At 37.8% G+C, this 14,364-nt stretch overlaps 1 protein-coding gene across 4 annotated transcripts; it reads left to right on the top strand.

The window, feature by feature from the left end:
- The first annotated feature begins 190 nt into the window (after positions 1–190).
- LOC113127262 (protein-tyrosine kinase 2-beta-like) lies at positions 191–13,112 on the top strand. 4 transcript variants are annotated; one of them, XM_026301683.2, is made up of 30 exons: positions 191–395; positions 550–858; positions 1,560–1,738; positions 1,971–2,058; positions 2,216–2,295; positions 2,454–2,516; positions 2,949–3,003; positions 3,166–3,306; positions 4,798–4,869; positions 5,015–5,116; positions 5,281–5,398; positions 5,609–5,648; positions 5,980–6,011; positions 6,271–6,318; positions 6,473–6,567; positions 6,732–6,813; positions 7,444–7,544; positions 7,727–7,842; positions 8,084–8,184; positions 8,284–8,373; positions 8,579–8,783; positions 9,270–9,375; positions 9,704–9,751; positions 10,342–10,467; positions 10,766–10,786; positions 11,253–11,277; positions 11,466–11,506; positions 11,708–11,842; positions 12,339–12,419; positions 12,617–13,112. In XM_026301683.2, the coding sequence occupies exons 2-30, from the start codon at positions 658–660 to the stop codon at positions 12,857–12,859; spliced, it is 2,835 nt and encodes a 944-aa protein (XP_026157468.1). In that variant the 5' UTR covers positions 191–395; positions 550–657; the 3' UTR covers positions 12,860–13,112. The 4 variants fall into 4 exon arrangements, with proteins under 4 accessions (XP_026157468.1, XP_026157466.1, XP_026157467.1 ...); XM_026301681.2 differs by having other exon boundaries at positions 501–858; XM_026301682.1 differs by lacking the exon at positions 191–395 and having other exon boundaries at positions 402–858.
- The last annotated feature ends 1,252 nt before the right edge of the window (positions 13,113–14,364 follow it).

Raw genomic sequence — 14,364 nt, 5'->3', positions numbered from 1 at the left:
TTTATTTATGTGTTTATTTTTGCTTTCTGTATTTGAAAAAAACCCACTGTATTTAATTGTAATATTTCTGAGCCCTTTGCAAAGTGTGGTTAAGTGGGTGGAAGTTCGGTGCTGGCCTGTGCCATTGGGTGACGGAGCAGTTTCATCTGCTGTCAGTCCTGTGTTAGCTTTTCAACTTCCTCATTTGCCTGTAACTACCATTTCCTCTTTCACTTACTGATGTGTTCTTCTTCAGGACGGAGCTTGAAGTAAGTCTGGTCCTTTAATCTGACAAAGAAGACCAAAGAAACAAATTTACAGGTAACAAAGTAACACGAATGAAGTCTGGCTCTGGCATTGGCTTAACTGACCAAGTACATTTATCGTGTTGGGACTACGAGTTTGTGCAGAGACTGGTGAGTACAGGAGGGCTCGCAGCAGAAGTTGAATCATTTGCTTCCATATGAATGTTTTTCAAATCCATGATGTAATCTATGTGTCCAATCCCTGTCTGTCTCCAGTGTCTATGAATCCCTTCATGTGTTTTATGTGACTGTATGTGTGTGACAGAGAAGGAAGAGACGGAAAGTGCTATGCATGTGTTGGCATGACAGAACTGTATGTGCAGTAACATACACGCTGTGTGTGTCTTGGCTGTGTGCGTGTTGAGTGTGTGTGATGTCGGGAGACTCCCAAACCTTGTCCTGGAGGAGCATGTCTCCCACCAGCCAGTCAGATTCCTCGGATTTGTCTTCCACGGTAACTGTCGCCAGGGACAACATCTCAGTGAAGATCATTAAAGTGTGTTTCCTAAGCAACAGCTCCAACCTGGGCAAGAACTTCAAACTGGTCCGCTGTGAGGAGGACTGGACTGTCAGGGTATACTCAGCTGTACCCTACTCATTACTCTCCTGCCTGTTACTCTACTTTACTACTAACTCTATTCTATTGTACACACTTCAAATCTATTTGATTTTACTGTACTCCATTTAAATTACTATACACAATTCTACTGCATTCTACTACCAGCTCTATTCTATTGTGAACTGCTGTACTTATTTAAATCATCTCATCTACTGTAATTTGATCTTCTCTACATGTAAATGTTCTCTATTCTACTGCACTCCACTGTACTTCATTGTACTCTATCTGCTCTCTTCTTAACATTATTGTCCTTGCCCCTACAAAACTGTACTCTGCTGTGCTCAACTATACTGAACTTTGCTGTATCCTTTTGTGTTGTTCTACATAGTATCCTGTGTTGTTATATAATACTAGTGTTTTCCATTATTTTCTACTCTCCTTAACTCTATTGTACTATACTCAACTGCATTCTACTGTACGTTGGTATACTTGTCTATAGTTCACCATGCTCATCTGTACTCTGTACATGCTTCATTGTCTTCTACAACCATACTTCTGTTCTGTATTCTGCTATGCTTGCTAGCACTGTATACTTCTACAACACAATAAAGAAGCCAGCATGTTTTGATGCACACTGAAAGTGAGCACTAACTGCTTTTGAAAGTTATGAAAGCCAAAACTCCAGAGAAATTAATGTATTTTTATTTCTGTCCCAGAGTATCATCAATGTGGTGTTGTCCAGTGGCTGTGTGGGTCCAGATATAAAACACAACCTCTGCTACGCCCTCCTCCTGAAACACCTCAAGTCCTCAGAGATACACTGGCTGCATCCGGACCTGACAGTGTCTGAACTTACTCAGCGCTATGAACAACAGCACCTAGAGGCAGAGTGGCGGTCAGTAACTCTACCTCATCTTTGTTTGTATTTTATAAACTAGGTGACAGTTTATTTATTTTCATTTTAGTATGGCTTGTTCTGGAGCAAACAGTCCTAATATCTTTTTGGTACAGGATTAGAAATCCTATATCCAGCTGAATATATCTAACTGAAAGGCATGTCAGGTGTGTCATCTCCTGAATAAAAGTCCATTACTTGTAAAAGCTAAGTGTGATGCACGTTTGTCCAGATATGATCTGAGGATCAGATACATCCCTTCAGACTTCATGGAGAAATTCAAAGATGACAACACCACTATGCTCTACTTTTACCAGCAGGTCAGTCATGCATCAGTGTCAGTGCGTGTTTGTTTTAATAACTCTCTCTTATCTAATGACAGTTATAGGATTAGGATGTGTTTTACAAGCAGTATTAGGTTTAACAGTAAAGGTAAATAACTACAGTGCCTTCAGTTAATGGAGTGTTTATCCACAGGTACGAAGTGATTATATGCAACAGTTTGCATCAAAGGTCAGTGATGGAATGGCTCTACAACTGGGTTGTCTGGAAATTAGGTAACTTTTGCCTCAAGCACATTCCCCAAAAAATTCCAACTTTCACTGCAGAAGATCTAATAACACATCACAGCAAAGATTCATAAAAAATATAAAATTTTCACATCTGTTGGTTCAGAAATGTGTGAAATGTTATTGAGTATTCACTGCGTTTACAGGCGATTCTGCAAAGACATGAATGCAAATGGACTCGAGAAAAAATCCAACTTTGAACTATTAGAGTAAGTTGAGTCCCTTTATTGTACACTTTTGCCTCCATTTAGGCTAATGACAATTTTCATTTTCTACACTTTTGTGCCTATGTAGTACATGCACATGACAAATAATATTTGAGTTGTTTTATGTTTCACTCTAACCTTATATCTAATTTCTATCTCAATCGATTCTCAAAAAAGAGAGAACCAACTAGCCCTGCAGTGCCCTGATTAGCTATCTAACCATTACACTAAAATACAGATGAGCACCCCTGCAGCATCACATTTATCAGAGAGTTTCAAACCAAAGGGCTGAAACACTGAATAGAAATGTTACCTTGCTGAAAGAAGTTAGTTTGAATCCAAGACCTCACATTTGTGTAGTTAACATACCTGGGTCTGCACATTTTTAAAGATGACAGTTTGTTTTATGATGGTGGTCTGACTTTCCTCCATTAGGAAGGATGTGGGTCTGGACCTGTTCTTTCCCAAAGAGCTGATTGACAGCATGAAGGTAGGTAGCCAAAGCAACTGCTTTACAGGCATTTGCCTGGTTTGAATGTTACTTCTTCTGGCTAAACCAATATTAATCATCACAGTGACATTACATAATCTAGTAAAATTGACAACTTTTTAGACTTTTCAATGGTTCCTGTTTGTATTCAACATGTGTCAGCCCAAGCAGTTGCGTCGACTTATCCAGCAGACTTTCCAGGGCTACTCCACTCTGAAGCAAGACCAGTGCATGGCAAAGTTCTTCACCACTCTGGCTCAGTGCTACAGTTACACACAAGAGAGCTTTGCCTGTCAGCTAGTGGTGAGTGTTTCACTTTTCACATCTGCTGACAATGCAAATGACTTCCACCTCTGACCTTTAAGACATACTGAGGTTGGTCTCAATACAGATCTTATAGACTGTTCAGTAAAATCTGTCCCCCTCATACTGGAATTATGGAATTTATGGAATTTATTGATTAATTAATCTATTAAACCTAACTGAATGACAGTTAAGATATTAATATATATTATATATTTAGTTTAGTTAACAACAAAAATGCGCTATTGTTATTAAAAAAGATGCGTTTTTAAGATAAAAAATGTAATATGGTGATTGCAAAAGTAATCCCAATACTATGGATGAATGTGGGCACAATCAAGGTTACTTTGGCATCATCACTATGTTGGCTTGCCTACCTGTCCGCTTACTCACCTGGTTGTTGTTCTCTGTTTTTGCTGCTCTCTCTCTCCAGTTCTCTGTGCTGTCAACATAAAGGAAAACATAAGACCCAAATTGAGAATACTATAAATTTACCATTAAGACCAATTCTATCAGAATAAGAGAAGCAGAGATGAGACAAACTGAACAATATGACTGTGGTTTGTTGGATTTTTAAAAAATCTTTAACTAATCTAAATTATGGCACTGCAGACAAAATTGAAATTCACATTAACAAGTTACATATAATCAAGATACTTGTAAGTCAATTACAACACAATAACAATATTACAATGAATAATAAATATTATCAGTTACATAAGAAAATATGAGAAAATGAATGGGGTCAAAGCAGCTAACTACTGCAATGTTAATGTTGTGTTACACTGGATTAAAGGGTTTGCTTTTGAACGGGTTGTTAATAAGTTTAACTAACTATATGGCAAATATCTATGTTATGTTATGTCAGTTTATAGTAACATTATGCTGCTTATACAAATTAGCACTGTGGAGTTAAGCTACATTTCTGATTAATGTAGTTTGTGTTACAATCCTATGTACTGTTGTATGCTACGTCTATTTTATCTCCACTGTAACTAAAATAATTAAGCTCCTCACCTGGCAGGTGTGCTAGCTCAGGGAGCTAACGTTAGCCGATAAGAGAGCGAGCTACCCTACGTTAGTTAACTAATTTTCACTTCATTAAACTATAACTAAACATTTTCTAAGTCACAATATCAACGGAAATCTGAACTATACGTGAATATCAACATTCAGCTACGTTTTTTTTTTTAGGCCCGCCATAAGATTCACCTTTTCTTCTTCTTCTTCTACTACTTGTTCTTCTTCTTTGCTTTTACTGGCTTGGCAGACTTCCCGATTGTGTAATGTCATAATTTTATGAAACATACTGGATAGTATAATAAAATAAAAGTCTCTTTCTCTGGTTAGGCATACATCTATGTGTTTATCTGTACATAATTATTGTGCATGTATACTTAGGTGATATTTTAGATATTTGATATCTTAATATTTTGAATTATACCTGTTTTTGTAAATATATATATATTTGTCTGTTTCCTGTGTCTATAGCATGGTTGGAGTGTAACAATAGACTTGGTTATCAGCCCTGAAGGCATCAGTCAACAAACTGAGAACTCAAATGTGAGCTAAACTCTCTTTTTCTCAGCTTTTGTTGAATACTTCCTGATGTTGGCTTTTGTATTTGTTTCGTATGTAATATTGTGGAAAGATAGCTTTGTTATAGATTTTAATTATTTATTCCTGCTTTATTTCAAATCCTTCGCAGCCCATCTGTCTGGCCTCGTTCTCTCAGGTGCGCAGCATTGCTTTTTCTGCAGAGAGTGATGGTCGGGCTCTGCTCACTGTGCACATAGAGGGAGCCAAACAGGTAACACTGAATTTCCCAAAAGAATAAAGAGCAGGAATAAGTTCTGGTTATGCTGGTTATTCCATACACAGAAATATGCCTTCAGTACTTTTACAAGAATCAGTTGTGACTAAGTTGCAAAGCTCAACAAGTAGACTAAACGTCTTCAATGTTCAATCCTCCAGCCACTGTCAGTGAACACCTCCTCCCTGGCTGTAGCCGAGAACATGGCCGACATGATTGATGGCTACTGTCGACTGCTTGGCAGCTCTCAGAGCTCCCTTATTGTCAGGCCAAGCAAAGGTAAAAATAATGAAAATATTTCACTTCAATTAACTGGTTTCAACCCCATAACTTCATGAAAAAGAATGAGCTTCCATCTAAATGTCACAAATATTAATGTGATTAAAATGTAAACTGTTCCAAATGCACCAATGTACAACCAGGTATAAAATTTAAAGTGAATTTTCTTACTTAATAACTAGAGTTAAAACAAATATCTGGTTCTTACAGGAAAAGCCACAAGAATGAAACTGCCTGATATCCCAAAATGGTGAGTGTGATGAATCATGTTGGAAAGTGATATTACAGATGACACATGCTGATATTTTTGCCCCTGTAGTGGTAGAAGCACAAAATGAATTAGTGTTGTTATATTTTCACGCCTTCTTCCTCCTTTGCTTTGTGGTATTTTTGCATGCTTTATCTCTCACCTTGATCAGAGGCTCAGAGATGTTTGAAACATTGCTGTTCAGGATGATTTGTTGAAATGTCACTGACATTTTTAAAGAAGAATTTTTAAACAAACATGTTCTCTTTCTCTCTCTCTCTCTCTCTTTCTCTCTCTCTCTCTCTCTCTCTCTCTCTCTCTCTCTCTCTTTCAGTGGTGGCCCCAGCAGTCCAGGTATCGGTTTTAGTAAGTGTAACAACTGATTTACAAATTTAGCAGGTATATTAAGGGTAAAGTGGTGATTTTGGTTTTGTTTAAAGCCCAGAATGACTGATTTTTTATCTCTGAACCCACTCTGATTACACTAAATTATTTGCACCCTACTGAGCAATAATTTACATACATTAATGAACAACAGCCTTGATTTTTGATTTTTGGAAGCCTTTTTTGTAGAAATGCACAGCCCACATTGTGTTAAACCCACACTTTCAACATTTCTCTTCAGATTCTGATATTTATGCTGAAATACCAGAAGGTACAGGGGACTCAGGTGGTGAGTAATGTTTCACTGACTTATAAAAAATAAAGCCCATAGTTAACTACACATAAGCAATAAATCATTTAAGATAATTCTGGGTTTCGCATCAAATATTTGTATCCAGGTCACTGGTAGCGAAAAGTTATTGACCTTGTTTCTTAATGTCCAGAAAAGTACAGGATTTCAAGAGATGACGTTGTTGTGGGTCGGATCCTGGGTGAGGGATTCTTTGGAGAGGTTCATGATGGAGTTTATAAAAGCCCAGTAAGTTAATCTGTCATCCTAGTATCAGCTCAGTTCACTCTAAATCTAATGGTCATTTTGGTCGGCTTGTGTGCTGAAAATATACTACCCAAATTATTTTATTGTGAAAATGGAGATAATAACCTGGTGGATGTAGAGTAATCTGTACCTGTGTGTGTTTGTAGACAGGAGAAAGAATCCGCGTGGCTGTCAAAACATGCAAGGACTGTTCAGCTGATGTCAAGGAGAAGTTTCTTAGTGAGGCTGGTGAGTATGTGGCTGTTGCAATGATCATTTTACAGCGGAGATCTCTGTGGTATTGCTTTAATATTGATAGACTCAAGTCAACTGAAATCAGGTCATTTTAAATTAAATTAACCTTTACGTGAGGTTCATATTTTTGTTATTAAGCCAGTGCTCATGCGTCTCGTGGACCCGCTGCAGTTTTGGGTTTTAAATACCATAGTTTAACACAATCAAACAAAGTTTAAATGTTCAACAATCAATTAGATGCTTTTGTTAGAAAACAGGTCCCACAGACCTGAACACAATACAACGGTTAAAGAGTTTGGAACATTTTGAGGTTGTGTGTGTTTCATCAGTCAGAACATTGCTGTAGTTGACTTCCTGTTGGCTGGTTGTGGCTTTATGAAAAAGTGAAACTGATGTGTGCAGCACCTAGTAGATTGTATTTTTTTCCAGAGCTAGCTGAGAATGTGAAAGGCAATCAATAATTCTTGCTAATCCTGATAGTAGTTTTGTGGACTCATCAAGGCACTGGATGCTGTCCAGAAAGACATGCAAACATAAAGTAAAAATCATCAATGTCTTGACGTGAATAATTTCTAAAAATGTGACATGTTACTGAAGGAAGATGGTTTGCTTTGTCTGTTGCAGGCTTAATGAAAAATCTGGATCACCCTCACATTGTGCGTCTAATTGGAGTTACTGAAGTTGATCCTGTTTGGATCGTCATGGAGCTTTATGAACACGGAGAGGTGTGTGTTTTTTTTCTTTGTATCTCTATGTTTGAACAGGTTCTGAACTACAAAACTGATCTAAAATAAGTAAATAGATAAATTACTGTATGAAGTAAATACTCAGGTCAGTTTAACGCTCACAGCATCTTTAGCTACATGAGACATCTTGTCAAAGTTCATCACCTTTTTTCCTGTGACAGTTGGGAAAGTATCTGGTAGAGCAGAAGTACACCCTAACCATTGCAACCTTAACCCTGTACTGTCTACAAATCTGCAAAGCATTGGCTTACCTGGAAGGACTCAACATGGTGCACAGGTAACACAATCTTGTGTAATTGTGTCACATTTCCCCACAAAACACATAAAAACAACAAAATGATGATTAAAACATTGCCATCACTTTGCCTTTTCATCACAGGCCTTGGATGAACATGTTATACGTTGTTTCTGCAAATATGTACTGAAATAATCAATTTTGATCTAATTATATGTATCATGTTTTATTTTAGGGTATACTGTTTTTTTACTCTGGTTTATCTCCTGTGTGTGCACTGTAGAGATATAGCTGTGAGAAATGTCTTGGTGGCGTCCCCTGAATGTGTCAAGCTCGGTGACTTTGGCCTGTCACGCTACATTGATGAACAAGAGTATTATAAAGGTAACCACAAATACCTACAGTGAACACTGGAGAGAATTGCTGTGCAGAGCAGTGCAGACACACAAGCAGTCCCTCTCAACATTTCTCTTCTGTGTGCAGCCTCTATTTCTCGATTACCTATCAAATGGATGGCACCTGAATCCATCAACTTCAGACGCTTCACCACAGCCAGCGATGTCTGGATGTTTGGTGAGAAATACACTTGTCTACATGCACATGTCCATCTTTTTTTTTTAAATGCACTTTATTGTCATGTTTTTCCGGTTAAGCATAAGAAATAATTCAGTTTGTAGTGATAGTGGGGGTCTTTGTTTACTTTGGTGCCACACCCCAAAGTCCATATGTAAATGAAGGGAGAGAAAACAACAGAGACTCAGAACATGTGTTCAATCAGGTGTGTGTGTGTGGGAGATCTTCTCGTCAGCCCAGCAGCCGTTCTTCTGGTTGGAAAATGGGCAAGTCATCAGCCAGCTGGAGTCAGGAGTTCGACTCCCCATACCACAGCTCTGCCCACCCATCATCTACTCCTTACTCACCCGCTGCTGGACCTTCGAGCCACAAGCCCGACCCAGCTTCAGCCAGCTTGTGTGTTCCCTCAGGTAAATTGCCGTTACACCCAGTTACCCACAGTCCTCACTTTGGCTTTTTTTTTTTTCCCATGTCTTAATCCATGTGTGGACTTTTGTATTAAATAATACCGCAATCACAATTCCCCAAATTAAAAACAAAGCATTTTGTTAGTGAAGCTGTGGTTTTAAAAGTGAGCAGGATTTTCTTTACTGTCATTAGGAATATCCTTGTAACCAGGCTACTGTTGTTGAATACATATTTCTGAAATTTCAATATACTCTTTCAACCTTGCAAATGCAAAATAGGCTCAGTGTGCCAAAACCAAACCAGTCTGGGTCACAATGGAGAATAATTAAAATACAATCAGATCCAATTAATTGTGTTATAATAGGTCAGAGGTTTACCTTTAAGCAATTAGGTATGAATTCAAGATATATTTTTGCAGCTGTTAGTTTCCATCATACATTTGCCAGTATGACACCATTACACACACTAAGTGTTTGTGTGTTTGATAGTGACATCCACAGGATGGAGCTGGAGCAGGAGGTGAAAGAGGGGAGAGACAGATCAAACTCCAAAGCATCAATATTTGACTTCAGTCACACAGCACCACCGCCCAAAGTATGACACACATTGTGTAAAGTCTTACTGTAGCTACAGTCAGTTAAGGCCCAGCTGTGTTGTGTCACAGTAATCTTTGTTGTCGTCACAAATCAACACCAGAGCTAAATGTAGAACTATTTGCAGAAGTGAAAATACATTTTTTCTAGAGAGTCTTTCTTTAGGTTTGAGCCATGGCAGCTAATTTTACATTTACCACTGCTCTAAATTTTAAAGATGGTGATGCTTACAGATGAAAACACAAAAAAATTGGCTAAGAACTGATGATTCTGCATTTTTTCACCTGACAGCCCTTTAATAAATTATGTCTTTCTTTGTCTCTAATCAGCCATCCAGAACTCAAGGCAACACCCTTTCTCGGGCCGCACGAATACAGGTGTCCATCACACATGCATAGAATGAGATATACACAACTATACTGTAGATTGCATTCAACTGTATGTGCTTTGTGTTTTAAAGTAATTGACTGAGATACTTCAATCCCCTGCAGCCATATGTCGCTTTGCTACAGGGAGATACTGAATAAAGTCTGCAAATGTGGTTTAAAATCAAACATTATACTGAAAATTAAACTGTGACTTTTTTATATCAGTATGATGTTTGAACACACAATACAATGAGCACTCTACATGCATGAGCGGGCAATTTGTTGTTGAGTCATGTTCTGCAAAGTCAGCTTCTGCTTAGCTTTTCAGATCAGGGTGTACAGATGGTTGATTAAGCAACAATGTGGAAGTAAACTGACCAATGTGACCAAGTGCATTTTAGCCATCAATTTCTTGATTATAACCAAAGTTTTTTCAATGCAAAAGTTTTACTTCTTATTCTAAAGCAGCAGCTGTGTTAAGTGCAATCTGTCCCGCTTGAAAATAGCAACATTTCATATATGTGTGTGTGTGTGTGTGTGTGTGTGTGTGTGTGTGTGTGTGTGTGTGTGTGTGTGTGTGTGTGTGTGTGTGTGGGCAGCAACCAGACACAGATAGCAGACCATTGTGGGAAAAAGAGAAAGCAAGAGTTGAGAACACTCTAGAGAGACAAAGAAGAGAGATGGCGATGGATAAAATGTGGCTGGAGCAGGAGGAGAAACAACTGGTGAGACATCACACACACATTCCTGGCAGGTGACTGTCACTGCCCAAAACAAGAAGTAGTTTGTGACCTTAGGAGTCTGATGAAATGATGGAAGAGACAAGCTGATGAGACAAGATCTTTGGCAAGCACATGACATGTCTCACTAAATGCTGTGAATTGAAATCTCTTTACAGGCTTAATGGGCTTTAATAACACGCAATAAAGGGATTCTACGTATCTTACTGAATCTGTCATGTCACCTATATTATGCAAACAATCATTTCTGCATTCACTGAAGTCTGTTTGTGTTTTTGTGTAGGATCCTGTTGTGCACACCAAGGTACAGTATCTTTTTTATTTCCTCTTGTGCAAGTTTGAGTCCCATATAAACTTTTGAGAACTTTATGACTACGAGGGTACAGAAACAGCAATAGCAATGTTCTGTATTTTCTTTCACTCTAGTCTGAGCCAGTTTACTCTGGTTTGGTTGTCAATATTCGTCTCATTTCAAAATCTAAAAATGCTAAAAATTTATGATTTATGCTAAAAATCATCAGTGTAATAGTGGTAATATGTTGTCAATCTACATGAGACATTATATATTCACACAGTAGATTCCTCTCCATATAATCACAGTAAAGAATAAAAAACTTCATATTAAAATCCTTGTCAGCACCAGTGATCAACATTTCTTCAACATCTCCACTACTGGAAAGGGAATCTACATTAAGAGCCTGACCCGAAGTTAAAACCTGAAGGCAAATCAAACCTGTTCAAATTCACATTTTCTTCTCTTTTACTTGCAGTCTATTAATGAAAGTTCAGACAGTGGTGAGTCTATTTAGCCTTTCATTTTTCCAACTTCTTTTATTCATAATGTCTAAGCTAGAAAACACACAATGTTTCTGAAGTTCTGTAATATGTAAAACCTCTTATTGTCACATTAGGAGTCTACAGAATGTCAAATATATGTGCAGAAAATGTGGACATATGCTGGTTTTTCTGTGTGTATGTGTCAGGTCCTCCAGACAAGCCCCCAATGCCTCCTACAGTCACACAGGTTAAAAAAAACACCTCTACTATAATTTTTTTAGACACTGTGATTAGATTTGATTCCTTTCTTGGGAACATCTGTATATATGACTTGAAATTTTGTGATTTTTAAAAATTTTTTTTGCACAGCTGGCATTTTTAGAACAAATATAAAGCTATTTTTTACATTTGGTCACGGAAAAATGAAGCAGTGTTGTTTGTGTCGCAGCCTCGCCCCACAGCTGAGCTGGACCGATCAGATGACCAGGTTTACACCAACGTCATGGCGATGGTGAAACAGGTGGTCCAGCTGAAGAATGATGTCAGCACACTGCCCACCTCTGAGTATCACAGCGCTGTCAAGGTAGATCCATTACCATATGTATATGTGTTTTGTGTGTGTATGTTACTAAGATTAAAATTTAAAACACTGGTATTTTTATTTTCCAGGCTACTTGTTTGTGTGCAGTATTTGTTTATTTGTTTGTGACACTAGAGGAAGGACCATGGACTAGTCAAAAAAGTAAAAGCTTTACTTTCTAGGGAGCATGAAGCTCTTCTGTAAATTTAATTGCAACATGCTCATTCAGTTTTGCTTTTTGATGTGAAGATGGACAAATCTTGTAGGAACATGTGACCAAGACTACAGCTATGACTAAGAGCTGATCAGAAATGACAAATGAGGGTTTTTTATAGTAAATGCACCACTCTATCAATTTACCATTGGCTTAAATTTCAAATTATCCGTGTTAGTTCATTTCTTCTTTTCTTTTCGTTCTTTCCTTTTTCATTACTGGTCTAAACCAACCTTCTACTCTCCACCTGTCCGGGCCTGTCTGTCCTGTCTGTCCTGTCTTCAGGCAGTGGGTGTCACTCTCCGTGGCCTGATTCAAAGTGTCGATGAGATCCTGCCCTTACTGCACAGCTCCATCACCACAGAGGTATGCTTCATTTTTTCATCTACTCTCATACAGTCAACAGCCCATTGTAAAGCCTCATCATTATACATTATAAATGCTTATATATAATTATATATAATTAGAGATCAATAAAAAATAATGGATTATTTAGGTACATGAAATCTCTGAGAAACTGAAATCTGACGACAATGTATCATGTGATTTCCTCTCTGCCTCAGATCGAGGGCACTAAGAAATTGCTAAACAAGGATTTAGGAGAGCTGATCAATAAAATGCGACTGGCCCAGCAGAACTCTATAACGTCGCTGAAGGAGGAGTGTCAGCGGCAGATGTTGGCAGCTGCTCACACACTTGCACTTGACTCCAAAAACCTGTTGGATGCCGTGGACCAAGCTCGAGTCAGAGCCAATCTGGCTAAGCCCAAGTCTGACTCAGAAGATGCAGAAGTTTTGGGGGAATGAAAAAGTAAGGCCACATGTTTGCTGTTGGACTCTGGACATGGGCTTTATGTTGAATATCTGGACGTTGTCCTGGTTTTAACAAAGACTGCTTGTGGGGGAGAGGGCAACAATTCATGTAGTCATGCAAAATAAAAGATTTCATAATAAATGTCTATATTCTCTTGAAAATGATCAACAAAGAGCTACTGGAGTGAATGAACAAAATTATCACAATGTATAAAGTGTTTTTAATCAAAGACAATGACATTCTACACATTCTGTGTTGTTTGACTTTTTTATAATACTTTTTTATTTCATATTGACTGTATTGCAACATAATTTTTATGTTATACTACCGTGACCAGAAATGCTTTTTACACAGGGCTGGCTTGAAACAGCGTTGGTGTTGAAACCTGAGTCATAGAGTCATAAACAGTTTTAATATGTTTGACCTTTTCTTAAACCAGAAAACAAAATCTGAGGAAATGTGAGAGTACACAGGAGTACACAGGATAAAAAGTTGCAGCTGCTGAAATTTCAGGCCACAGCCTTTCCCAAAAAATAGCTGTACAATAAATAAAATGAAATATAATAATCTAGGTAATCAAAACATATGAAAGAAGGAAGATCTGTGAGATGACATTAAGGCAATAGACAGTCGTATTGATTAATTCTGTTTAATTTAAACTTCTACATGTATGTGTAGCTGCAAATACTACTTAGACCTATCATACCAGATTGTTTTTACTTTCCAAGTGGTTAAAACAGCAGTAGATGGAGTTGAATATTTCAAATATTTGCTAAAGGCAGCAAAAAAACTGCCTCCAGGCTTGAAGTCACATACTGCTGAGGAAATACACACAATGCTGACTTGTGTAGCTGCCTATAATCCAATTAAACACATACGTTCACAACCTTTACCAGTCAGAAAACAGGACTGTGACGCCATATCAGATCAGAGGCATCTGATATGCACCATATGGCATCATTAAAAGGGATTTTAAAGTATACTGTCACCTCTTAGTAGGGACAAAAAGTGAATTCCAAGCCAGTCCCACTATGCACAAACAGGTTAGAACAGGTTCTGTGAAGCAGCAAACAACCAAAAAGCCTCAGCCTGACATTTCCCCCTTCACAGGACAATGTACAAGCATAAAACAGACATATTTCTAATTCTTGTTTTAAGTCTGTTTGGTCACAGTTGTGGTATATGAATGAAGATGAACATCACACAACGATGATTTTTCATTTAACAAATTTTAACACAAAGTTATTTTTTGTCTTTTTTCACATTTCAAGAAAAATGCACTCATTAAGCTTATCATGACATACAGTACATGTCAAAGGTTTGGACACACTTTACCATTGAATTGAATGAGAAAGTGTGTCCAAACCAGATTTACAGATGTTTCATTATTTCAAATTCATATTATAAAGCTGAATGCATGTTCCTTTAGAGCAGCTGCCATAAAACCCTGTGTTTTCAACATTTTCCTGTTACACTTAAGTCTCAGTGAGCATTTTGC

Source organism: Mastacembelus armatus, chromosome 2 (assembly GCF_900324485.2).
Source record: "Mastacembelus armatus chromosome 2, fMasArm1.2, whole genome shotgun sequence".
Taxonomy (NCBI): Eukaryota; Metazoa; Chordata; class Actinopteri; order Synbranchiformes; family Mastacembelidae; genus Mastacembelus; species Mastacembelus armatus.
Note: the sequence above shows the minus strand (reverse complement) of the source record. Positions and strands in the feature narration are given on the sequence as shown.

Bases quoted from the DNA above. Each gene is read 5' to 3' on its own strand.
- LOC113127262 (XM_026301683.2), top strand. From the start codon at position 658: ATGTCGGGAGACTCCCAAACCTTGTCCTGGAGGAGCATGTCTCCCACC. The intron at 4,870-5,014 runs GTGAGCTAAACT...AATCCTTCGCAG, and splicing joins AACAAACTGAGAACTCAAAT to CCCATCTGTCTGGCCTCGTT. The intron at 8,784-9,269 runs GTAAATTGCCGT...TGTGTTTGATAG, and splicing joins CAGCTTGTGTGTTCCCTCAG to TGACATCCACAGGATGGAGC.